General features: G+C 51.7%; 3 protein-coding genes across 9 annotated transcripts; 2 read left to right on the top strand and 1 right to left on the bottom strand.

Moving 5' to 3' along the window:
* Positions 1 to 4,020: 4,020 nt before the first annotated feature.
* Positions 4,021 to 10,082, top strand: MMP19 (matrix metallopeptidase 19). The gene is made up of 9 exons (XM_026001994.2): positions 4,021 to 4,273; positions 4,585 to 4,670; positions 5,584 to 5,714; positions 6,164 to 6,379; positions 6,857 to 7,102; positions 7,565 to 7,690; positions 8,289 to 8,453; positions 8,616 to 8,743; positions 8,920 to 10,082. Exons 1-9 carry the CDS (start codon positions 4,184 to 4,186, stop codon positions 9,379 to 9,381), a joined length of 1,650 nt encoding a protein of 549 aa, XP_025857779.1. The 5' UTR covers positions 4,021 to 4,183; the 3' UTR covers positions 9,382 to 10,082.
* Positions 10,083 to 10,089: 7 nt separating this feature from the next.
* LOC112922409 (transmembrane protein 198-like) lies at positions 10,090 to 14,544 on the bottom strand. 6 transcript variants are annotated; one of them, XM_026001996.2, is made up of 5 exons: positions 14,315 to 14,544; positions 13,054 to 13,313; positions 11,880 to 12,461; positions 11,288 to 11,445; positions 10,090 to 11,194 (listed from the first exon to the last, which is right to left on the bottom strand). In XM_026001996.2, exons 2-5 carry the CDS (start codon positions 13,226 to 13,228, stop codon positions 11,057 to 11,059), a joined length of 1,053 nt encoding a protein of 350 aa, XP_025857781.1. In that variant the 5' UTR covers positions 13,229 to 13,313; positions 14,315 to 14,544; the 3' UTR covers positions 10,090 to 11,056. The 6 variants fall into 6 exon arrangements, with proteins under 6 accessions (XP_025857781.1, XP_025857780.1, XP_072602356.1 ...); XM_026001995.2 differs by having other exon boundaries at positions 11,288 to 11,448; positions 14,315 to 14,533; XM_072746255.1 differs by having other exon boundaries at positions 13,100 to 13,313; positions 14,315 to 14,533.
* A 1,069-nt stretch (positions 14,545 to 15,613) lies between these two features.
* On the top strand, positions 15,614 to 23,020 carry DNAJC14 (DnaJ heat shock protein family (Hsp40) member C14). 2 transcript variants are annotated; one of them, XM_026002000.2, is made up of 7 exons: positions 15,614 to 15,776; positions 16,204 to 17,672; positions 20,441 to 20,547; positions 20,763 to 20,882; positions 21,468 to 21,628; positions 21,711 to 21,813; positions 22,052 to 23,020. In XM_026002000.2, the coding sequence occupies exons 2-7, from the start codon at positions 16,260 to 16,262 to the stop codon at positions 22,260 to 22,262; spliced, it is 2,115 nt and encodes a 704-aa protein (XP_025857785.1). In that variant the 5' UTR covers positions 15,614 to 15,776; positions 16,204 to 16,259; the 3' UTR covers positions 22,263 to 23,020. The 2 variants fall into 2 exon arrangements, with proteins under 2 accessions (XP_025857785.1, XP_025857786.1); XM_026002001.2 differs by having other exon boundaries at positions 15,635 to 15,967.
* The last annotated feature ends 95 nt before the right edge of the window (positions 23,021 to 23,115 follow it).

Here is a 23,115-nt window from a genome sequence, read left to right as displayed (position 1 = left end):
CTGTGCACAATCCAGGCCTTCTTCCCATCTGGCTTCTAGGAACTCATGACTAATTAAAGGAGTGCATGTTGTGGGGGAGGCACTCCTCTTAAAAACAGAGGTTTCCAGGGTAACAGCTTGGAAAACTCAATCCCATTCAGCCAGGGAAAGTTCCTTGCTCCTGATTCCCTCAGGGCTCAGGGGAAACAGGCCAGAGGCTAACACCACATTTCTCGAAATCAAGAGCAGTGTCTGGGCTGGCGAGTTATAACTTAATGTTTTTCTCACTTCCAGTTTCAGGCCCCAGACTTGCCCCTTATACCAAGCTGTCCAGCCCTAGGGGTCACCCCATTCCGGGAAGGGTGGTGTCAGAGAGGGTGAGTGGTGCTTTAGAGATCCCCTTCTCTTGGCCTTAGAGACTTCACAACCCCTTGCCCTAAGTCCGTAGCCCCGTGACCCCCGTGCCCCGCCCCCATCACTAGGAAATACTCTCAGAGCCTAACCTACTGGGGATCCCCGGGTGGCTGGGCGGTTTAGCGCCACCTTCAGCGCAGGGCCTGATCCTGGAGACCCTGGATCGAGTCTCACGTTGGGCTCCCCTTGAGGAGCCCACTTCTCCCTCTGCCTGTGTCTCTCATGAATAAATAAATAAAACCTAAAAAAAAAAAAAAGAACCTAACCTACTTCCTCCTGTTACAGTTTAAAAGATTTTATTTATTTTTTATTTTTTTAAAATTTTTATTTATTTATGATAGTCACACAGAGAGAGAGAGAGAGAGAGAGGCAGAGACACAGGCAGAGGGAGAAGCAGGCTCCATGCACCGGGAGCCTGACGTGGGATTCGATCCCAGGTCTCTAGGATCGCGCCCTGGGCCAAAGGCAGGCGCCAAACCGCTGCGCCACCCAGGGATCCCAGTTTAAAAGATTTTAATTAAAAATATTTCCAGACACAATTCTTCCACCACATTCGGTGGACAGAGAGGGAACTAATCTGCTAATCTGTGGGAAGGGAGCAAGCAAGCTAGAGACCTCCGGGCTCTCGCTCAGACTCAAGTTCTCTTTTGGGGCGGGCAGACCACGTGTCCTAACCCTGTGCGTAGGTCCCCTTACCTCCCCCCCCCGCACCGTGAGAGGTGACAGGTTCAGGGGGAGGAAGAGCTGGTCAGCCTGACTGGGGGGGCTGCTGGAAGGGGGGCCGCGTGACCGGCCTGTGGCTCCCAGCCCGGGGGCCGTTCGGGTGCCTGGGAAGCTCCTGGGGGGGCCGCGAAGATCATCGCGGCTTGGGCCTAGGGCTCTGCTGCTCCAGCTGCGTGGCCTGAAGCAACCTTCTAGAGGCACAGTTTCCTTTTCCAACCTTCTAGAGGCACAGTTTCCTTTTCCGTAACATGGTGATGCCCCCAGCTCGGTTGCTAACAGCTAAATGAGGTAAACTATTTGGCAGCTTTCCCTATTTTACTCTCTTCTCTCCTGGCTCCTTAGTATCTACAATGTGGTTCCATGTCCCGCCCCCCCTATGGCCAGGGCCTTCCAGGCAGGCCAGAGCCAGTGCCCACCTTTCACAGTCCTCTCTCACCAACACACTGCCACACGTTTGTCTGTCTGTCCGTCTGTCCTGCTCCTTTCCCCCTCCTGTGAGGTGCCTAAGGGGAGGGAGTAATCAACTCTCCCACTCATCCTACTTGTTTCTCTCATATCCTCCCCTGTATCCTCCTCTCTCCCCACCACCCTCAGCTCCTGTCCCTCCTCCGTATTTTTTTTACTACCTCTTCTCACTTTCTCTTCATCCCCACCCGAGTCTCCAGGGGCTGAGTCTCGGCAGGCAGAGCTGGAGCTGAACTCAGAGCCACAGTTTCAAGTGAAAATGTGTCAGAATGTTACTAGTGGTTCTCTTCTGGGAAGCATTTACTGGCGGTTTTCATTTTCTTCCTGGTTTATTTTCGTATTTTCCAAATTTGCTACAATGAGCAAGGGATAACTTTTATTCAGAAAAAAAGAGAAAACTTTAATCAGAAAAAAATATAATTTTCAGTTGGACCAAGCCCTGTTCTCAAAGTGGGAGTCAGGATGGAGGAGAAGAATGGGAAAGTGGAGAAAGAACTCTGCAGGGAGCTGAGAGCTGGTTCCTAAACTCCATCATTTCCTGGGGACATCAGCCTGGGCAATGGCCTCAGTCATGGCCTTTGTCACTTATCCGTCAGAAGTTCTCTGTCCTTCCTTGCCTGTCACTGGCCATTTGGGACTTAGTTACCTGATTGTTACCCAGTTGAGAGCTGGGTGGGTCAAAGGGGTCAGCATTACCAAGAGCAACAACATGAGTCAGGAATATCCTCCACCGGGACTCCTGGGTGGCTCAGTGGTTAAGCATCTGCCTTCGGCTCAGGGCGTAATCCTGGAGTCCCGGGATCGAGTCCCACATCGGGTTCCCTGCATGGAGCCTGCTTCTCCCTCTGTCTGTGTGTCTCTCATGAATAAATAAATAAACTTAAAAAAAAAAAAAAGGAATATCCCCCACCTCAACCCTAGAGTGTGAAGGGTTCCCCTGTGGCCTGCCAGCCTTACAGCCTTGCAGGGGAGGGATGGTCCTACTGAGAACATGAGTTCAGTAACCCTTTTTTCTCCCAGTTCTTCCCTGTGCATGGAAGGATATGCAAACATTATGGATGCATCAATGAGACTGGAACCTTTGGCAGCTCCTAAACATTTAAAGAATAGAACTCTGAGCGTCATCCATGTGGTGCATGGAAAGAGCATGGGTTATGACGGGTTCTGGAGTCAGCAGAGGGATTTATTTGAATATAGTCCAGATCAATTGGGAGCTTCATGTACTTGTCAAGTTCTCTCTCTGGGGGGCACCTGGGTGGCTTCAGTGGTTGAGCATCTGCCTTTGGCAGATCCTAGGGGGTGAGGAGGTGGGGAGAAGGGGGTGGGGGTGGGGTCCTGGGATGGAGTCCCACATTGGGCTTCCTTCAGGGTGCCTGCTTCTCCCTCTGCCTGTGTCTCTGCTTCTCTCTCTGTCTCTCATGAATAAATAAATAAAATCTTTAAAAAAATAGTTCTCTCTCTGGGTCCCCATTTCCTCTTATAAAAAAAGGCAAAAAAAAAAAAAAAAAAAAGAAGAAGAAGAAGAGACTAGAATAATGCCTCTGTTCTAGGAGGGTTGTGAGATCATTTGTAAATCACCTAAGACAAAGTAAATGTTTTTAAATGGAAGTTTTTCATCTCTTCCCCAAATAGCACTCAAGACCCTCTCCAAACTCTGGCTCCCATGCACTCTCCCACCCCACTTAGTTGTTTGATGAAGATTCATTAAGCACCACCTGAAGTACTGAGCTGGCCTGAGGTAGGTGCTAGGGCTCAGGAGGGAATGAAGTAGCTCACTAGATACTTGAAATAATAATGACTTTTTAAAAAAAGATTTTATTTATTTATTTATTTATGAGAGACAGACATAGAGATTGAGAGAGAGAGAGAGAGAGAGAGAGAGAGAGGGGCAGAGGGAGAAGCAGGCTCCTTGCAGGGAGCCTGACAGGGGACTTGATCCCAGGTCTCCAGGATCACGCCCTGGGCCGAAGGCGGCGCTAAACCGCTGAGCCACCCGGGGCCGCCCCAAATAAAGACTTTTTATTAAAGCACACACAAGTACAAAGAAACTGAGACCTCGTCTCTGATTTCTTCACCTGAAACCGGAGCACCTAAGCTGCTTCCTACATCTTCACTTTTATTTTTTTCCTATCCTAGAGCAGACAGGGACCCATGAGAGTTGAAGATAAGGGGTTTTCTGGCCCAGGGTTCCTGGGGCACAGGAATATCTCCAGGGGATAGCCATGGTCCCTATCCCAGTCTCTACTGAGATTCTGCTTCTCTTCCCGCCAGGCTGCCCCCCACCCAGGACAGTATGAATGGTCTCCTCATCTGTGGATGAGGAGCTCTTCTTGAGAAGAGCTCTTGGGTTAGGGGCTCTTCTTGACAGAAGCTCTGTGGCCGGGCAGGGGTTAATGGTGAATTGCAACATATCTCTGGGCTGAGTCACCTCCCACTGCCACTCCCCCCAATTCTCCTCCTCTGAAGTTTTATAAAGAGGTCCAGAGACTGGAGAGTGGAAAGAACTGGAGGCAGGAGCCCCCCGTAACCCTGCTTCCCCAGGCTCCCAGAAGTCTTAGGGCAGAGGGTTAGCTGACCTGTGGAGTTCCTGCCCGGTTGGACCATGAACTGGCAGTGGCTGTGCCTGGGCTTCCTACTCCCTGCAACAGTCTTAGGTCGGGCCCTGGGGACTGCCCGAAAAGAGACAGCAGTGGTGAGTCCCCTCGGGGAAGGAGGGACCCAGGCCCATGAAGGGATTGGGGTATTGCACCATAGTCCCATCCAAGCTTCCCTCCTGACCTTCAACCTGGCTTTCCTTTCCTTCCTCTGCTCCATGATCTACTCCTGCCCGTCTCCCACTCCCTGCCTTTGTTCCACCTGAGCTCCTTCTCTAAGATGCCTCTCCTTTGGTCCTTCCACATCTGTCCCCTCCTATCCCTATGGGTCTGTTAGGTCATTGAGAAGCTTTACCCTGAGGCCAACTAACTCCCTTTTTTATTCTGCTTACCCTGACTCCCATCATAGGATTATCTGTTGGAATATGGGTACCTACAGAAGCCTCTAGAAGGACCTGATAACTTCAGGCCAGAAGATATTATGGAGGCTCTGAGGTGAGAGTTTATAAGGCACATGCCCTAAGGGTTAAGGCTGCAAGGTCATCTTTCCTTCTTTTCATGTCTTCTCTCCCCAAGCCCGCTTTTGCCTGACCCCAATCTAGGGATCTAGGAAATGGGTTGCTATCACTGTTCAGGTGGTAGGGCATGAGGTAAAATGGGAATTCAAACATGAGGACCAGCCATTGGATTTTCCTAGGCCCTAAGTAGGGCTTCCTAGGCCCTCTGGAGGCTATATTCCACATGTATCCAGTAGACTATTAGCAACATCCCACAGAACTATAACTTAACATGTAAAATTATAGGTTGAGTTGAGTTGGGGTTGAGCTGTTGGCATGATGTTGCTTTTTGTAGACATTTGATTCCGTATTTATTTATATTTTGAAGTTTTCTTTTCCTATTTTGGATCTAATGGATAATTTTTCTTTCTGCTCTCAGATATATTCACCATCCCTTGAAAGGCTACAGTGCCTATGGTGCCTGAGGGATGAAACTGCCCCTGAGCAAGCTGGGCTGGGAGGGGGGGTCTAACAGGAGGAGAATGCAGAGGGAGGACAGGCCCTTAGGTGGGACCAGTGGTGGGAGAGTCTCCAGAGCAAGCGGCGGGATACTTCACTAGAGCAGGACAAGGTTAGAGATTGCAGTAGAGAAGAGGGCTACACCTGAGGGCAACCTTGCACAAATAAGAGACTGAAGATGGGGAGGTGAAGCTGGAGTATTGCTATTTCTGCAAAACAGAGGAGAAAGTCCTAATTATGAAGACTGGATACTGGAGTGACCCCACCAGCTTCAGAGATTCTGTGCCATTCTCAGCTACCACTGTGGGCAGAAGGGGGCCAAAGAGCTATCCCATTTCCAGTCATTCCAGATTCCCTTGTCCTACTGGGTCCATCCCTCTCCCTCTTTTCAGAACTTTTCAAGAAGCATCTGAGCTACCAGTCTCAGGTCAGCTGGATGATGCCACAAGGGCCCGAATGAGGCAGCCCCGTTGTGGCCTGGAGGATCCCTTCAACCAGAAGACCCTTAAATACCTCCTGCTGGGTGAGGACTGAGACTAGAAAAGGGAGGGAAAGTGGGAGTGGCATGGCTCTGGAGTATGGGTGACATTGGGACAGCCGGGCCCAGCTCAGTGTTGCGTGGATGATCACCTTGTGATTAGCTGATCATCACCTGCCCAGAGACATAGCTTTACCGAACCAATGCCTAGACTCAGGGGAACTCTCTGGGTTTGGCAGAGGATCTCTGTTTCTTTCTTTTTTTTTTTTTTTAATTTATTTATTTGTGATAGTCACAGAGAGAGAGAGAGAGAGAGAGAGAGGCAGAGACACAGGCAGAGGGAGAAGCAGGCTCCACGCACCGGGAGCCCGATGTGGGATTCGATCCCGGGTCTCCAGGATCGCGCCCTGGGCCAAAGGCAGGCGCCAAACCGCTGTGCCACCCAGGGATCCCAGGATCTCTGTTTCTAATCTATTTTCTGGTCGGATAACCAGGCCGCTGGAGAAAGAAGCACCTGACCTTCCGCATCTTCAACCTGCCTTCCACCCTCCCACCCGACACAGCCCGGGCAGCCCTGCTTCAAGCCTTCCAGTACTGGAGCAGTGCGGCGCCCCTGACCTTCAGGGAAGTGCAGGCTGGCTGGGCTGACATCCGCCTCTCCTTCCATGGCCGCCAGAGCCCCTACTGCTCCAATTCCTTCGATGGACCTGGTAGGCACCAGCTCTCAGCTCCCACCTCATAGACTTCTGAGATTGTCTCGGTCCCCTTGAGCCAGTGACTCTGGAACCCTAATGTTCAGGCTTCCCCCAATGTTCAACTGCACCCCACACTAACTACCTTCTAACATTCTCTTGGAGAGCAGCTGTTCACCTCCCTGGGGTCTTATCAAGCCTCCCCTTTGATGCTTACACTTTAGTCCTTGGTTTAAGTTCCCCTGCTCAAGACACACCTCAGAGGGGACTGGGCCAGAGAGAAGAGAGTGGTTGGGAATACAGAGACAGAGGGATGAGCAACCCAGAGAGAACTGGGTGATGACAAGGGGAGCTGAAAAGAACAAGAGAGGCACCCGAGAGACTGACTATAGACGGAAATTTCAGGGAATGGAGAAATTGGGGTAATAACAAGCAAAGGATGCTCTAGCCTAAGAGACTCTGACCTCTTTCCTGTCCACCTTTGTCTTTGTCCAGGGAGGGTCCTGGCCCATGCTGACATCCCAGAGCTGGGCAGTGTGCACTTTGATGAAGACGAGCTCTGGACTGAGAGGACTTACCGGGGGGTGAACCTGCGCATCATTGCAGCCCATGAACTGGGCCATGCCCTGGGGCTTGGGCACTCTCGATACACCCAGGCCCTCATGGCCCCTGTGTATGCTGGCTACCGGCCCCACTTCAAGCTACACCCGGATGATGTGGCAGGGATTCAGGCTCTCTATGGTCAGTCTTTTCCCTCAAGTTATGGTTAGTCACGAGCCCTAGTGATCATGAGGGTCAGTGTGACCAGCATCTCTTCCAGTTTGGAGAGACAGGTCTAGCCTCCATGGTAGGAAATGACTTGGCTTCTTTCTCTTCCTCCTACCCAGTTATTCAGGCTACTTTATTTTCAGGAGTTTTTTTTCTGACACTTCCATGTCTGGTCTTCCTTTCAGGCCTCTCTCCCCTCTTACCCATTCTTGGGGATGAAGGATGAATATTCCAGCAAACTTCCCCCTTTCTGGTCCTTCTCAACACTAAAAGGTGTCTCCTGTTGATATCAGTATGATCTTGCCTCTCACCAAGAGAAACTTTCTAAGATTTGCTCTTCCCCTTTCTACAGGGCCTCTGAACCGATCTTAGAGATGAGTGGGGAGTCCAGGTGCTATGAGTTCTCTCCCTGAGTCGCATTATGTTACGTTGCAGGCAAGAAGAGCCCAGAGACAGAGGAGGAGGAAGAAGAGTTGGAGCTCCCTGCTATACCACATATGCCCACAGAACCCGGCCCCATGCCAGACCCCTGCAGTGGTGAACTGGATGCCATAATGCTGGGTGAGCCCCACCCCCCCTCCGGGCTATAGGCAGGCAGTGGCAGCAGCCTGCTGACTTTGGGACCTGGACAAATGGGAATGACGTGGGACCTCAGCATGAGTAACAGAGGTTAGATGCCAGGCAGGGGTTAGTGGCTTTGGAAGAAGGCATCTGGCATGGGAGGGAGGCCTCAGAGCCAGATTAAAGTTGGGTTAGGCTGGCATTTACCTCAGTGCCTCCTGATAGGGGCCACTAAACCATATCTGGTAATATAGCAAGATGAAGAAAACCATATTTACTGGAATGTCTATTAGAGAGGATATTATATACCTGCAGGGAAGGACAACGTGGAAACTACTCAGAATGGGAGGTGGGGTCCCCAAAGGGGAGCAGGGCTTTTATTTTATTGCGTGAATGGGAGCTGAATTGCTCTGAATGGCAAAGAGGCTGAACACGGGGTCTTTCTTCTCTACCTAGGTCCTCTCTTTAAATTAAAGTTGAATGAAGTTTTGAGGACTCAGCCTGTGGGAGGAGGGCAAATGATCAGCCTGCCCGAGGTGCCCTAAAGTCTTTATTGGACCCATGTCTTTTTGAATTGTTCACATACTTTTGCTTTCAGGGCCCCGCGGGAAGACTTACGCCTTCAAGGGGAATTATGTGTGGACGGTGACAGATTCAGGGCTGGGGCCTTTGTTCCAGGTGTCAGCCCTTTGGGAGGGGCTCCCAGGAAACCTAGATGCTGCTGTCTACTCTCCTCGAACACAATGGATTCACTTCTTTAAGGGTAAAGGGACTGGTTTACGGTGTGTTCCCTGAGGAAGGCCTACCGTTAAAGAAGCCATGAAAGGGAGGAAGAGATGAGAAGTTTCTGGAAGGGTGGAATGGGAGACCCAAAAGCTGTCACCTGAAGACGGAGATAACGTGTCCTTTCCTTACCTGCTCTCAGGAGACAAGGTGTGGCGCTATATTAATTTCAAGAGGTCTCCCGGCTTCCCCAAGAAGCTGAATAGGGTAGAGCCCAACCTGGACGCAGCTCTCTATTGGCCTTTCAACCAAAAGGTGTTCCTCTTTAAGGTATACAGTTTAAAGCAAATCCCCTCTTAGGAGGGGTGGGCTACTTCACACGGGGAAGGGGAAGCCGACTTGCTCTCCAAGGGAGATGGTTTGCAGCTGGAGTGGACTGGGAGTAGACCTCTGGGGATCCTTAAGCTCTCTCCTTATCCTCTTCTCCCTTCCCACCCAACTCCTAGGGATCCGGGTACTGGCAGTGGGACGAGCTGGCCCGAACGGACTTCAGCCACTACCCTAAACCAATCAAAAGGTTGTTTACGGGAGTGCCAGACCAGCCCTCAGCTGCTGTGAGTTGGCGGGATGGCCGTGTCTACTTCTTCAAGGATAAACAGTACTGGCGCCTCAACCGGCAGCTCCGAGTAGAGAAAGGCTATCCCAGAGACACCGCCCCCAACTGGATGCACTGTCATCCCCAGACCTCAGACCCTCCTCCATCAGGTGGAGATATCCGTTCTTCAGCCACAGGCACTGACCCCTCTGCTGTAGGAACAACCCTGGGTACCACTTCCTCTGCCATAGATACCACGTTGAACACTGACCCCTCACCTGGAGACCCAATCTTGGACATTACCCCCTCAACCACGGCCTCCCCCACCCTTTCACTCCCTGGTACTGTCACCCTCCAGAGGCCTAAGATGTGAATCAAATGTCGGCTCACTAGGCTGCAGGGCTGCAGCAGGGGTGTGAGCCATAGACATCAGGCCTCTAAATGTCCCAGCACTAGCCACCCCTTCTCTGTGCTCTTTCTGTCCTGGGCAGGGACTCCCTAACTCTGGGTCAGCTCCCCACATTTCCTCTCCATCCTAGATAGTACTTCCAACTGTGTTATCTACTGTCTGGAAGACTGGGGGAAGGCAGGCATCAGTCAGGCCCTTGGCTAACAGGTGGGCAACAGCTGGGAAGCTAAATGCTTGGGTCCTGTCCTTCCTAGATAAAGTGCAAAGAACAGCATGGCCAGTAAAATGAGCAAGGGCTTTGGAACCCATTAAGAATCACATTTACTTGCTTATGACTTTGGGCAAGTTAATTAACCTCATTGAGCCTCCGATTCTGCAAAATAAGGTTAATACCAATCCTGCAGGGTTTTTGCATTAAATGAAATACTATTTGTGAAGTGCAGGGCACAATGTCTGGCACATTTGTGCTTAACAAAGGCTAGCTCCACGTTCATTAGAGAGGACTGAACAGCTCTTCCTCTGGCTGTGTGTTTGTGTCGCTGCGTACAGTAGTCCAGTCTGATAAGAGAGGGCCTTATCAGATCTTTAGGGGACCAGAGGACTTGTCAGTCTGGCTAATTGTTTCAAGGTGCAAGGGAAAAAAAGAGCAACAGCAGAGGCTGGAATCCCTGGTTCTGTGTTCAATGCTATTTTATTCACATGCTTCATGTTCTTCCTCCCTCGTGTCATAGTTTTGTTGCCCAGGGGGAGGAATACATCTTCCTTCATGCTGTCTGGGGTCCCAGGGAACAGACTTTGAGCAGGAGAATCAGAGGAGGGAGAGTTAGAACAAGTTAGCGGCTGGGACAAAGGTTTGGTTAAGGAGATTAGCATCACCTACAACGAGAAGCAGAGAAGGCACTTGTCTCCCATACAGCCGTGAAGACCAGGCTACTCTGGGCCAAAGGGCAAGACTCTGGCACGTGGACCCAGTTCTCTCTCCGTGGAGCAAGTAGATTACTTTTGGGGGAGGCAGGTCCTGCGTCATGCATTGCCCCGTGGTCTTCCCCATATTAAGGAGAGGAAGGGAAGCACCATGGAGGACAGTACTCCCGACTGAGGTAGGAGAAGGGGATTCGAACCTATGGGACCCAGGAGGAAAGGCGAACTAGGAATCAACTACCCCCTAATGAGAGGCCTAGGGATTAGGTGATCTTAGAGCTCCTCTGTGCCCTTTGCCCTATCAAAAAGCTATCAAGTGCTTTAGGGAGCTTCCTGATTTTCTGTAAGTCCTACAACAATGAAACAAACCCCTTATTTTACCATTGTGAGGCACGTGAGGCAAGTATATAAAAAAAGGCTTTTGGGGTAAGGACCCTCCTTGGTTTGGAGGGAATGAGGAAGTCAATTAATTTAGGGGCCAGGGCACCTCTATTCTTGGACAGAGGTAGGTATTCATCCTCCCCTCCTCTCCCCACAAAAGCCCCCTTTTTCCATCCCTGAAACACACCCTTATGGGGCTGGTCTGGGTTGGAGTACAGATTCTATCCCCAGTGAGAGAGGTGGGGAAGTTTGTGTGCGGGTCCTGCGGGCTCAGGTCCTGCACACTTGGTGTTCCAAGGCCCTTGCTCGGGGTGGAGGCATTGCTGGAGGTTTAGGCTCAGGTCTGGGTGGAACCAGAAGGTGTGGTGAGGGGTACAGTGGAACCACAGTCAGAATCTAGGTCCAGCACGGTGTGGGAGGCTGTGGCCTGGGTGCCCGGTCCCAGTTGGTGCTCTCGAAGGCTCTGGAGATAACTCTGGAGAGGCACAGGGCAGAGAGGACAGAAGGTAGGGCCTGGGTCGGAGCCCCCTCCTACCCTGACCGCCCCAGGTGCCCCTCCCGCACTCACGGGAGCCAGACTATCGGCAGGCCTCCGGGTGTTGAGGGGGAGCCGGGGCCGGTAGCCGCCTTCACAGAGCCCCACCCCGGAGGGCGTCTGGTGCCACTTGGCCTCTTGCTGACGGATCCGAAGGAGCTGAAGATGCCTTCGCTGGTGGCTCAAGACCACTGCTTGGGAGGGGGCAATGCAGACTCAGGGAGGCCTCTTTAGACCCCGAATCCCCCCCCCAAGTGCCCCCTCCCCCAAGAAACCCATTTGATCTCCCTGTTCTGTCTCAAATCTCATCTTCCCCCTGGTTATTCTAAAAGAAACTCGTCTTTGGTCTCCTCCTACACTTTCCTCCAGACTCCCCTGAGACCTTCCTTTCCTTCCATTACAGTCCCCAGTAACTAACTCCTCCCTGCTCCCTCTGATAATTTTTCTCATTCTTTCCCCCCTCCCATCAGCTCCTCCAACTCTAACTTTCTTTCACTGCCCTGCCCCGTTCACCTTAGACACCTCCACCCTTAAGTGTATCTCCCCCCTTTCCCCTGCCAAGTTTGGGAACTGGGGACATGAGAAGGCACAGGTTGGCTGCTTCTGTACCACGGCACTAACTCACCATTGGCGTGGCCTCCATGTTCCTCATCCATGAGCTTCCACTGGGCCAGGGCCCCCAGGGCCCCCAGGGCTGGCCAGGTGCCCAGCAAGACCCAGCTATACCAGCAGAGAGGAGGCAAGGCTGGAAGTGCCTGCAAACGTTGGCCCAGCCGACTGCCCAGTGCCAGCCCCTCTAGGAAGTAGTCAGCACAGGCCACCAGCACCGCAGCACCCAGCAGGGCTGTGCCCAAAACTGTGAATGGACGTGGCCACCGAAGCGTGAGCAGGGCTCCCAGCAGTGCCAGCCCCACCAGCCCCCCAGCCGGCACCCAGGCTGAAGGTGGTTGGTAGATGGGCTCTGTGCCCAGCAGGGCCCCGGCACCCAGGGTTAGGCCTAGCAGGAGACCAGTCAGGAAGAGCCCAACGCTGCGCACCAACATGGTGACCAGGCCACAGAGGAGTCCGATGCCCAGCGCAATGCCCGCGCTCACCTCCAGGCTCAGCTGTGTCTCTAGCACTCGCTCCTTGTGGCACAGCAGGAAGATCACCAGAGCTCCTGACAGCAGGCCGGAGAGAAACATTACTGCCTTGAAGCAGCGGTAGCCTGGGAAGGGAGGCAGGAGGCACTGAGAGACCAAAAGGGGACATCTACAGAGCCAGCTGATGAATTAGAAGGGAGTGGCTAGCCAGAGGAGCGGAAGACAGGCGCAGCGACACAGGGACCTCAAGGCAAGGGGCAGAAAAGGATCATCTTGGGGAAGGCAGGGACCTTTCAAAAACTGTGAGGGGTTGGGAGGAAAAATCAGGAGATACAATGGATATGTTGTGGGGAGGAGGAGATATGGAAAGAAGGTTTAGTACTTCCAGGGATGGTAGATGGGAAGAAATCAGCATGGGCTGATTCAGGTTATTGGAGAAGGGTTAAAGAAGCCTTAAACGTGGAGGATAACGTGGGAATGGAGTTTTGAAGTAGGAGGGGAGGGAGAGGCAAGTGATAGTTGCCAGGGATCAAAGCTCAAGGGTATGGATGGGGGGAGGACAAGAAGAGCTGGCAAGAGCAGCATGGGCCATACTGAAGGTAGGCATCCCCTGACAGAGGAGCAGAGGTGGCCCAGGAGCAAAGGAGAAAGTTGGCATCATCCTGGAGGGTGACAGTCTTGGGCAGCTGCCCCCCAGAATCCTGGCCCTGCCCTCACCGAAGCAGCAGTAGATGATTCCAAAGCAGCAGCAAAGAGCACACACCAGGGCAGGTGCCAGTTCAGGATTGTCCTGGGGTTCCAAGACACATCTTGGGTCTGGAGGCTCTGGGAGTTGTTGATTAAAGGGCCTGGGGTCAGAGGTCATGGCCAGGGGCAACAAGGCTTCCTCCATGGCCGAAGAAAAGGTGATCACAGAGGGGAAGGTCAGTGTCAGCTCCTCTCATCCATCCATGAATATCTTGAGGGGGCTGGGAAACCTGCAAGGGGGTAGGGGGCAGGAACTCAGGTGCCCATGAATCTTGAGGATTCCGTACCTCTATTTCTCAAGAAGAAAGGCCAATTTCAGGAGAGAGAATGGGCTTGCTGGGGTAACTGAAAAAATCTACGGGATTGGGTCAAGGGGAACCAGCTGTCTCTACGTCCCTCTGAACCAAGGACACTGAGTAAAGCTTAAACTAAAATCTTATAAGGTTATGAGATATTATGTGTTCCCTAGTTTTTCAGGGGGTGGGAGTTGGGGTCGATGGAAGGAGGGGCCCAGGGGCACTGGTGGGACTGGGCGCGCAAGGCCCAGCAGTTTGTTCTGGCTAAAAAGAAAGCTTGCCCCATCTGCAGCTGGAACTCAACACTACCTCAGTGGACTGGGAAAGGTGGGGTTAAAAGAGGAAGGGAGGAGGAGAAAGAGGAGAGAATGAGTCATGGTGGGGTCTCTGGACAGCTGCTCCAACCCCAGGGAAGGAAGGGGGTGGGGTGGGGAAGAAACACCAGAAGAGCCTGGGACAAGGCATCTAGTAGAGCCGGTCCCACACTTTGTCAAGGTTTGGAAGCCTCAGCTTCATGTGCAGATGGAGCTGTTGGGGGAAGGGGCATCGGGCCCCAGTCCAATTCCCATGGTCCCTCTTGGAGTGAGCAGGCACCTTGCCCACAGACCTCTCACATCCTGGAACCCTCTTGCTCCTCCCCTCAGGACACCGGTGGGTCTTTCCCTACCCCTCCCTTTCCCAGGGGCGTCAGGGCTGCCAGTGGAATTTGAATTCAGCTCCTGAAAGGAGAACACCAAGGAGGAGCTGGTGTTGGGGGCACTGTGGGAGTGGGGTAGGATGAATGCGGGCACTTTCATCTGTCGCCTTTTGCAGGTCAAGGTCCTAACCGGCTGAGGGTTGGCGTGGGGAATCCCTGGGGCTCCTGTTTTCAATCCGCTGGGAAGTCCAGGGACCCTAAACAAGGGCAGATTGGGGAAGGAGTGTTAACTACTCACCACCCTGCCAGGGCTCAGGAGAGGAAGGGGCAGAAGTGCTTCCCTAACCCCCCGGCTGCATCCTTGCCCGGAGGTCCTGGGCGTCGGGGCGGCTGTCGAGCGTGGGCACCCCCAGGGTCAGTCTGTTCGTTGCCCCCTAAACTTTGCAAGTCGTAGCCCAAGCCCCGTGAGCTAAATGCAACGAGCCTGGGGGGTGGAGGAAGGGGACAGGGTGTGTGTGGGGTGACATCACGGGGCGGGCCCCTCCAACTCTTCTCCCTATGCATGTGGGGGGGACCCAGTTTGCCCACCGCTCCAGGCTGGGACCACAGTCTCCGCAACCGTAACGTGAAGGGTCCTGGGGACGCCGCAAGAAGTCTGGGGAAAGGTCTCTGAATACTTAGGTGGTAGCTCGACAACTAGGAGGTCTCAAAGCCCCAACTGGGGTCCCAGCGCCCCCCTAGCCCCGGCTTGGTTTCTTCCACTTCCCAGAGAATTGGAGTATTGTCTTCCGAAGAGCCCGGTGGTCGAGATCCGGGACGCGGGGAAGGGGCTTTCGCAGGACGGGGGGCGCCGGCCAGGGGCTCAGGGGCGGAAAAGCTCGCGGAGCGAGACGGGGTCTGGAAGGGGGACCAAGGGGGGCGGCGCGCACACGGGGCGCCGCCAGGGAGGGGACCCCCGGGTCTGCACGGGGGCGGGGGCGGAGGCGAGCGTCGACCGAGGGCAGCTCGGTATGCAAATGAGACGCGAAGCGGCCCGCGGCTGAGAGCGGGGTTTCTCGGCCGGCTGGTCCCGAGCCCCTCGGGGCCGCTCCGCGACGGGGCCTCGGGGCTGCGTCCAGGGCGGGATCGGGCCGTGGGAGCCGCAGTGGCGGCGGGCAGCTCGCCAGCCGGGCCAGGCGCTGGGGAGGCCACGACGGCCGGGAAGACCGGCGCGGGGCCGGGAGGCCGGGGTGGGCGGGCCCGGGCATCCTCCCCTCCGCTCCAGCCCCGCGTGGCGCGGGAGGGTCTCTGTCTTCGCCACAGGCCGCAGGGAAAGGGTCGGGGCGGTGGCTCCTCCACGCTTCCCGGTTTTGTCCGCCAGGGAAGCGGTCTCGGCTCGGCGGCCGTCCTCTGCCCCCCGGTCTCGGCTGCGCCAGCGCCCCCCGGCGGCGCAGCTCGCGGGGACCGCGCTCCCGTCCGTGGAGGGCGGCGGCCGAGGGCCCTTTAAGGGGCGGGGCCAGTCCCGCCGCGGGCCCGCCTCCGCCGCCCGGACTCCGCGCGGGCCCGCCCGCTCGCGCCTCCGCCAACCGCTCTCTCGTTTCCTTCCCGTCGCTTCCCTGGTGACCCCGGAAGTGGAAGTAGGCGTAGGTCGGCGGCCACGGCGGGGACGGAAGGCGGAAGCGGAGCGTGAGCGGGAGGCGGAGCCGGGGGAGCTGCTCTCGTAGCTCCCCCTGGCCCTCGGCCCAGCTGCTCGAGGGGGAGGAGTTACCGCCGCTCTTCGGGTACGTTACCGTCGCCCCTCCACCCGGCCACGGCTTCCCTGCAGGTCTATCTCAGGGGCAACCCTAAGCTCCGCCCCCCAGGTTTTCTTTAAGCGCCGCTCGTCCCCCACCCTTTCCTGGCAGCCTGCGGCCCCCCTTTGCGATCGTCTTTCCTCTTCTACCCGAGTGACCCCAGGACCACACTCTTGGCGGTACCTCCCTCTTCCCTTGTCTCTGGATTATAGCTTGGGGGTGGGGGAGAAGAAAAACTAAGGGGATTTGGAGGGGGGTAGGGAGCACGGTTGTGGCCTATTGCTAGGGAGAAGAACGCCCCAGAAGAATTTGGGAAAACGGGAGGCGGGTGCATTAAATATATCGCGAATTTAAGGTCATTTAACCGCTCTCAGTTCTATCCTTGATCGTCTCCACCTTGATACCTTTGTTACAGGCATCAGAACTTATCATGATGGCTGTGACCTAAAATCCTCAGGAAGCCCCGGGGTCATGGCCCAGAAGCACCCCGGAGAAAGAGGGTTGTGTGGAGCCCACCACAGTGGTGGTGCCTCCTTCAGGACTTTAGGATCCTCTGTGGACCCTGAAATACTTTCATTCTCAGGACTCAGGGACTCAGCGGGGCCTGCTCCCAATGGTACCCGCTGCCTCACAGAGCACTCTAGTCCCAAGTACACACAGCCCCCAAACCCAGCCCACTGGTCGGATCCAAGCCATGGCCCCCCAAGGGGTCCTGGACCCCCTAGGGATGGAGAGGACCCCGATCAGAGTGAGGCATCTTCAGAAGAAGAGTCAGGAGTGGACCAGGAACTCTCAAGAGAGAATGAGGCTGGGTACCAGGAGGATGGGAACCCTTCTTTTCTTTCCATTCCGTCTGCTTGCAACTGCCAGGGAACCCCTGGAATCCCTGAAGGGCCTTACTCTGAGGGAGGAGATAGCTCTCCTAGCAACTTTTGCCATCATTGTACCTCTCCAGTTTTGGGGGAAGATGAAGAGTTGGAAGAGGAATATGATGATGAGGAACCTCTCAAGTTCCCCAGTGATTTTTCACGTGTGCCCAGTGGGAAGAAACCTCCACCCCGGAGACAGCGGCACCGCATTCCGGCCAAGGAGGATACTCGGGACGGTGGACGCAGAGATCCCAGGTCCCCTGGCCGACATCGGCTGGGCCGGAAACGAAGTCAGGCAGATAAGCGCAGAGGCCTCGGATTATGGGGAGCAGAGGAACTATGTCAGCTTGGACAGGCAGGCTTCTGGTGGCTGATTGAACTGCTGGTATTGGTGGGAGAGTATGTGGAAACTTGTGGCCATCTCATCTATGCATGCAGGCAGCTGAAAGGCAGTGATCTGGACCTTTTTCGAGTCTGGTTGGGAGTCTGGGCAGGGCGGCTGGGGGGCTGGGCCCAGGTGATGTTCCAGTTTCTGAGCCAAGGATGTTGCTATGGAGCAGGGCTGTTCACCCGTTTTCTTAGGCTACTGGGTGCTTTGCTGCTCCTGGCTCTGGCCCTCTTGTTGGGCTGTCTACAGTTGGGCTGGCGGTTTCTGGTGGGACTGGGTGACCGGTTAGGCTGGAGGGGTAAAGCTACTTGGCTCTTTTCTTGGCTGGATTTCCCCACCTTGCAGCGTTGCCTGATTCTGTTAAGAGATAGCAGGCCATGGCAGCAGTTGGTAAAAATGTTTCAGTGGGGTTGGCTGGAGTTGCCTTGGGTCAAGCCAAGGACTAACAGGCAGGGGAATGCACCTGTAGCTGGTGGTCGCTACTGCCAGCCTGAAGAGGAAGTGGCTCGACTCTTGACCATGGCTGGGGTTCCTGAGGATGAGCTAAACCCTTTCCATGTGTTGGGGGTTGAAGCCACAGCATCAGATATTGAACTGAAGAAGGCCTATAGGCAGCTGGCAGTGATGGTGAGTACCCTTCCCGTTCCTCTTTTGTTTTTTATTTTCTATTCCAAATTTAGCGAGAGTAGAATAAAGAGAAGGCAGAGTAAAAAGTCAGCTTGAAGCTGGAGTAACTATAATTCTTAGGAAACAGTCACACAAAGGCTTTTCCCCTCTTTATGGGATCTGATTTTCCCTTCATTTTAAGGTCTTTGTCATGAGATTCTTTTTTTTTTTTTTTTTTTTAATTTTATTTTATTTATTTTATTTTTTATTTTATTTTTATTTATGATAGTCACAGACAGAGAGAGAGAGGCAGAGACACAGGCAGAGGGAGAAGCAGGCTCCATGCACCGGGAGCCCGATGTGGGATTCGATCCCGGGTCTCCAGGATCGCGCCCTGGGCCAAAGGCAGGCGCCAAACCGCTGCGCCACCCAGGGATCCCTTGTCATGAGATTCTTAATGAAAAGAAATGAACCTGGCCTATCAATGTTGGATCACTCACCCTGGAATATCCAGGTGAAGTCCTGCTGACTAGGGTGGAGAAGAGGCCTAATCAGAAAGCCTGTCAATTCCTCTATTCTCAATAAATGAGGGTTTAGAAAAAATAATAATAACAGGAGAAAATCCAACTATCTTTCGCAGAGAGGCAAGTGTGGACTTAGTGTGGAAAAGTTCAGGAAGTGCATGTGATGATTCCAGGACCAGGTGAAAGAAAACAAAAGTATTTCAAGACCAGCAATCTACAGTGGAAAAGGGAGAGAGAATGGAACGTAAACAATATGGAGGCATGTACATCTGTATGCCACATGTGAAGATATGGTTGCTTTTTTTTTTTTAAGATTTTTTTTTTAAAGATTTTATTTATAGGGATCCCTGGGTGGCGCAGCGGTTTGGCGCCTGCCTTTGGCCCAGGGCGCGATCCTGGAGACCCGGGATTGAATCCCACATCGGGCTCCCGGTGCATGGAGCCTGCTTCTCCCTCCGCCTGTGTCTCTGCCTCTCTATCTCTCTGTGACTATCATAAATAAATAAAAGTTAAAAAAAAAAATTTAAAGATTTTATTTATATACCCATGAGAGACAGAGAGAGAGAGGCAGAGACATAGGCAAGGGGAGATGCAGGCTCCATGCAGGGAGCCCGATGTGGGACTTGATCCCAGGACTCTGGGATCACGCCCTGAGCCAAAGGCAGATGCTCAACTGCTGAGCCACCCAGGGATCCCTAAGACTTCATTTTTAAGTAATCTTTACACCTGATGTGGGGCTCAAACCCACAATCCTAAGATCAAGAGTCACATTGCCCTACTGACAGAGTGAGCCAGGCATCCCAAGATATAGTTGCTTTTATTGATAAGGAGGGGTGGTACAGGTGGCAGTTGTAATGCACCATATTCTTGAGGGAAGTGGTTTAATATAATCATGCAATAAAATTGCTATTAGTAGATATTAAATTGCTGTCTTTAGATATATTATTGCTTTTTCTTTTAGTAAAACTGTATTATGAATATAAGTAATGTGTGCAAATTCCATCAGAGGCCTATTTGAGTGTATGGAACTGGACTGGTGTGTAAATTACCTCAACGATTACATGACACCAAAGAGGAATGGGTAACCAAGGTATCCATTAACCATTCAAGACACAGTAAGGTACCAGGCCTGTAACTTAGCAGAGGACTAAATTAGTGTGGTGGGAAATGCATGTCCCTTAAGTGGGTAGACTGGAATATTCTTAAGAGTGGGGAATGATAGTTTACACTAAGATTGTTACTGGCAGTAGAGCTTTTCTCACTTTCATGTCTTTAGCAGATATCCTCTCTTGGGGAATAGCATTCTTACAAAAATTCTCAACTTGCTTTCTTGGGCAATTCTCACAGCCCTTATTAGGCCCCAGAGTGACCATGACTAAAAGGCTCTTCTATAAGCTTGGGTATGTGTAGATTTAACAGCATTCTGTTTACCTGGTATCAGGAGACTAGCTTTTTTCTGTACTTTTGGAAAATGAGGTTGGGAACAATCAGGAAGCTGTAGGAGGTGAGGATACTATTTGTCTTAGAGAAAAGTGGATAAAAAGCCTATGAGGAACACAGAATGCTATTTAATTTCTAGTGCAGAAGGCAAAATACTGTAGGAAGTACACACGAGAAATTTCTACTTAGGAAAAACTGAGTTTGAGGATATAGTATTTTTGGAACACTTATTTTACGATTGACAATAGAGTTAAACTGTGAGGGCTTAGTATGCGTGTACCAGGTAGAGTGACCAACCATCCCTGTTTGCCTGGGATTGAGGATTTCCTGAGACATAAACTTTCAGTACTAAAATTGTGACAATCCCAGGCACACCGAGATGGTGGATCACTCTAGTACCAGATCCTGCACTATATACATCATAAGTATTCTCACTTAATACAGTAATCCATGATAGATCTAATATTCTAGGTCATATAGCTAGTAGTGACAGAGCTAGAACTTGATCCCATATCTGTTTGCAGAGCCAGAGCAATTAGTCAGTAAGCTGTACTGATTCTTTAAAAGGGTGGTGAAAAGAGAACCCTTTGATATGAGGGTTGTTATTGTTTTTTGTTGTTGTTTTGTATTTTAAGTAGGTTCCATGCCCGGTTTGTAGTCCATTGCAGGGCTTGAACTCAGAACCCTGAGGTCAAGACCTGAGCTGAGATCAAGAGTCAGATGCTTAACCCACTGAGCCACCCAGGCACCTGATAAGGAGATTGTTTTGACCTAAGATGGGGAGAGGGTTGGAATGGATTTGTGATGAAGTCTTTTCCTTGGTAGGTTCATCCTGACAAAAATCATCATCCCCGGGCTGAAGAGGCCTTCAAGGTTTTACGGGCAGCTTGGGACATTGTCAGCAACCCTGAAAGGCGGAAGGAATATGAAATGTAAGTTGGAAATGGGAAATTGTCAGGTGGGATAAATGAGTAATTTTTCAAAGTATAGAGGTCCCTGGACTTGTGAATGGAGGAGACTCTGAGGCAGAGAGAAATGGGGTTGCTTATCTTTCTAGCTGGCCAGGGACCTCAAGGAGCTAAAAGATTTCATCTTCCTTTGTCCCCTGCTCAGTACTGTCTGATTTACAAAGGCTTTCTTCTCTTAGGAAACGAATGGCAGAGAATGAGCTGAGCCGGTCAGTGAATGAGTTTCTGTCCAAGCTGCAGGATGACCTCAAAGAAGCAATGAATACTATGATGTGCAGCCGATGCCAGGGAAAGCATAGGTACGAAATAGGGTAGGAATGGGACAGCCAAAGCTTTGGTAGCCAAAGACTTCCTTGTGAGTAGTACTGGTAGTTGGGGGATACAGATGATGAATAAAACGACCCTGAGGTTTCTACTTTTGCCTTAGTGTCAAGAGACAGGGGATTTGGATTAGCAGTAAGGAAAAAAAGGTAGTATTTTTAGTTTTAAGAGGGAAGGTTGAGGGTGTCGGTGTTTGTTTTAGATTTTTTTATTTATTTATTCATGAGAGACACAGAGAGAGAGGCAGAGACCCAGGCAGAGGGAGAAGCAGGCTCGATGCAGGGAGCCTGATATGGGACTCAATCCTGGGACTCCAGGATCACGCTCTGGGCCGAAGGCAGGCGCTAAACTGCTGAGCCACCTAGGGATCCCCAGGTATGAATGTTTGTAGGCATATATAACAACTGAATAGAGATACTTTTAGATGTCTCAGCCATATTTGTCAATAAAATGATATTATACACTTGATCTTAGCCAAAAAGCTGAGAAGTGATTATAATGATGATACTAGAATATTGTAGCCTTGACAAATTAAAAGGAATTGTCCTTTTGTTGGGTTGTAGGAGGTTTGAAATGGACCGGGAACCTAAGAGTGCCAGATACTGTGCTGAGTGTAATAAACTGCATCCTGCTGAGGAAGGAGACTTTTGGGCAGAGTCAAGCATGTTGGGCCTCAAGATCACCTATTTTGCACTGATGGATGGAAAGGTGTATGATATCACAGGTATACTTCTGTTCTCTAGACATATGGGCTCATGGATGCTCAAAACTGTGATGTTTTGGCTAATCATTTCTCTTATTTGTAGAATGGGCTGGATGCCAGCGTGTGGGAATCTCCCCAGATACCCACAGAGTCCCCTATCACATCTCATTTGGTTCTCGGATTCCAGGCACCAGTGGGCGGCAGAGGTAGGTGTTACTTCTTTCAACAACCTACCTACTATTTTAGTTTTGAATATGATTTTAGATGACATGCTGCTTAGGACAGCTAGATGTTTTACCCTTAAGAAGTTTGGCAGCTGACTCAGTATATCTTTGTTTTTTTTCCCCAGTATATCATTAACTTAGGTATAATAAACAGGTAACACAGGTAACCATGTAACTCTTAATATCTCTTGCCTCATAATGTCTTCTGTTTTACTCTCAGAGCAACCCCAGATGTCCCTCCTGCTGACCTTCAGGATTTCTTGAGCCGGATCTTTCAAGTACCCCCAGGCCAGATGCCCAATGGGAACTTCTTTGCAGCTCCTCAGCCTGGCCCTGGGGCCACTGCAGCCTCTAAGCCCAACAGCACAGTACCCAAGGGAGAAGCCAAACCGAAGCGGCGGAAGAAAGTGAGGAGGCCCTTCCAACGTTGACACCCCTTCTCTTCTTTCCTCAGATCAATGTCAGGGAGTCAAAAGGGCTGTGTATAGCACAGGATGGAGTTTTGATTGTTTATTTTTAAATATTTAAAAAAGGGAAAATTTTAAGCTCAAATTGTTCACTCAGTACTTGTAGGAAGCCCCGGAACCACTTTCCCTCTTCCACCAGCACCTAGGAACTGAATCTTGTCTTCTGACAATACCAAAGAAATAGGGGGTGGCTAGAGCAAAGAACCTAGAGCCTGGACCTGGGCTGGACAGTATCTCCCATGGTTGTGTGGGAACTGGGTATTTCCCTGGGGTCTGTATGCCTTTGTCTTTTGCTTCTAGAGCAGATGACACTTTTCCCCCTCTTTGTAAACTACAAGTCTATCTTATTTTTTGACCCATTTCAGGAGGGAGCCCCCTCCTTTATGCCAACATACTAGTTAAAAGACAGAACAAGAAGCATGTAGCCCTAATTATAGGAGATTATACAGAGTTCAGAGTGGGAACTCTGAATTTTTCCTCTGACATTCACCTTGTGGGTAATCACCCAACTTCATGCTTGTTGCTGCAGGGATGGCAAAAACTAATAATTTTTAAAAAGGAGACTCATGCCCTCTGCCCTTGGGTGAGGGGGAAGGATAAAGGGGCTCCCAGAAGCCCCCTTATGATCCAAGGGTTTGTATTTTTTTAAGTTTGTTCATATTTGTATGTATATATCTATTTAAAGCCAGGGGATTATCTTTCTATAAATATATAACTGGCAACCTGTTTCTTCCCTCTCTTCTTTGCCCATATAGCTGGAGCCCTTTTTCTCACTTGAGCATCCTTTTCCTACTAAGTGTTAGCTGAGAATGAAGGG

Source organism: Vulpes vulpes, unplaced genomic scaffold (assembly GCF_048418805.1).
Source record: "Vulpes vulpes isolate BD-2025 unplaced genomic scaffold, VulVul3 u000000697, whole genome shotgun sequence".
In the NCBI taxonomy this organism is placed as follows: Eukaryota; Metazoa; Chordata; class Mammalia; order Carnivora; family Canidae; genus Vulpes; species Vulpes vulpes.
The sequence above is the reverse complement of the archived record's forward strand: the minus strand, read 5'-3'. Positions and strand labels throughout refer to the sequence as shown.

Coding starts and splice junctions, on each gene's coding strand:
- MMP19 (XM_026001994.2), top strand. CDS start 4,184: ATGAACTGGCAGTGGCTGTGCCTGGGCTTCCTACTCCCTGCAACAGTC. Junction 6,380..6,856: donor CAATTCCTTCGATGGACCTG/GTAGGCACCAGC, acceptor GTCTTTGTCCAG/GGAGGGTCCTGGCCCATGCT. Junction 8,744..8,919: donor AAAAGGTGTTCCTCTTTAAG/GTATACAGTTTA, acceptor CCCAACTCCTAG/GGATCCGGGTACTGGCAGTG.
- LOC112922409 (XM_026001995.2), bottom strand. CDS start 13,228: ATGGAGGAAGCCTTGTTGCCCCTGGCCATGACCTCTGACCCCAGGCCC. Junction 12,462..13,053: donor AATCATCTACTGCTGCTTCG/GTGAGGGCAGGG, acceptor CTCCCTTCCCAG/GCTACCGCTGCTTCAAGGCA. Junction 11,449..11,879: donor ACATGGAGGCCACGCCAATG/GTGAGTTAGTGC, acceptor CCCCCTCCCAAG/CAGTGGTCTTGAGCCACCAG.
- DNAJC14 (XM_026002000.2), top strand. CDS start 16,260: ATGGCCCAGAAGCACCCCGGAGAAAGAGGGTTGTGTGGAGCCCACCAC. Junction 21,629..21,710: donor AAAGGTGTATGATATCACAG/GTATACTTCTGT, acceptor TCTTATTTGTAG/AATGGGCTGGATGCCAGCGT. Junction 21,814..22,051: donor GGCACCAGTGGGCGGCAGAG/GTAGGTGTTACT, acceptor TTTTACTCTCAG/AGCAACCCCAGATGTCCCTC.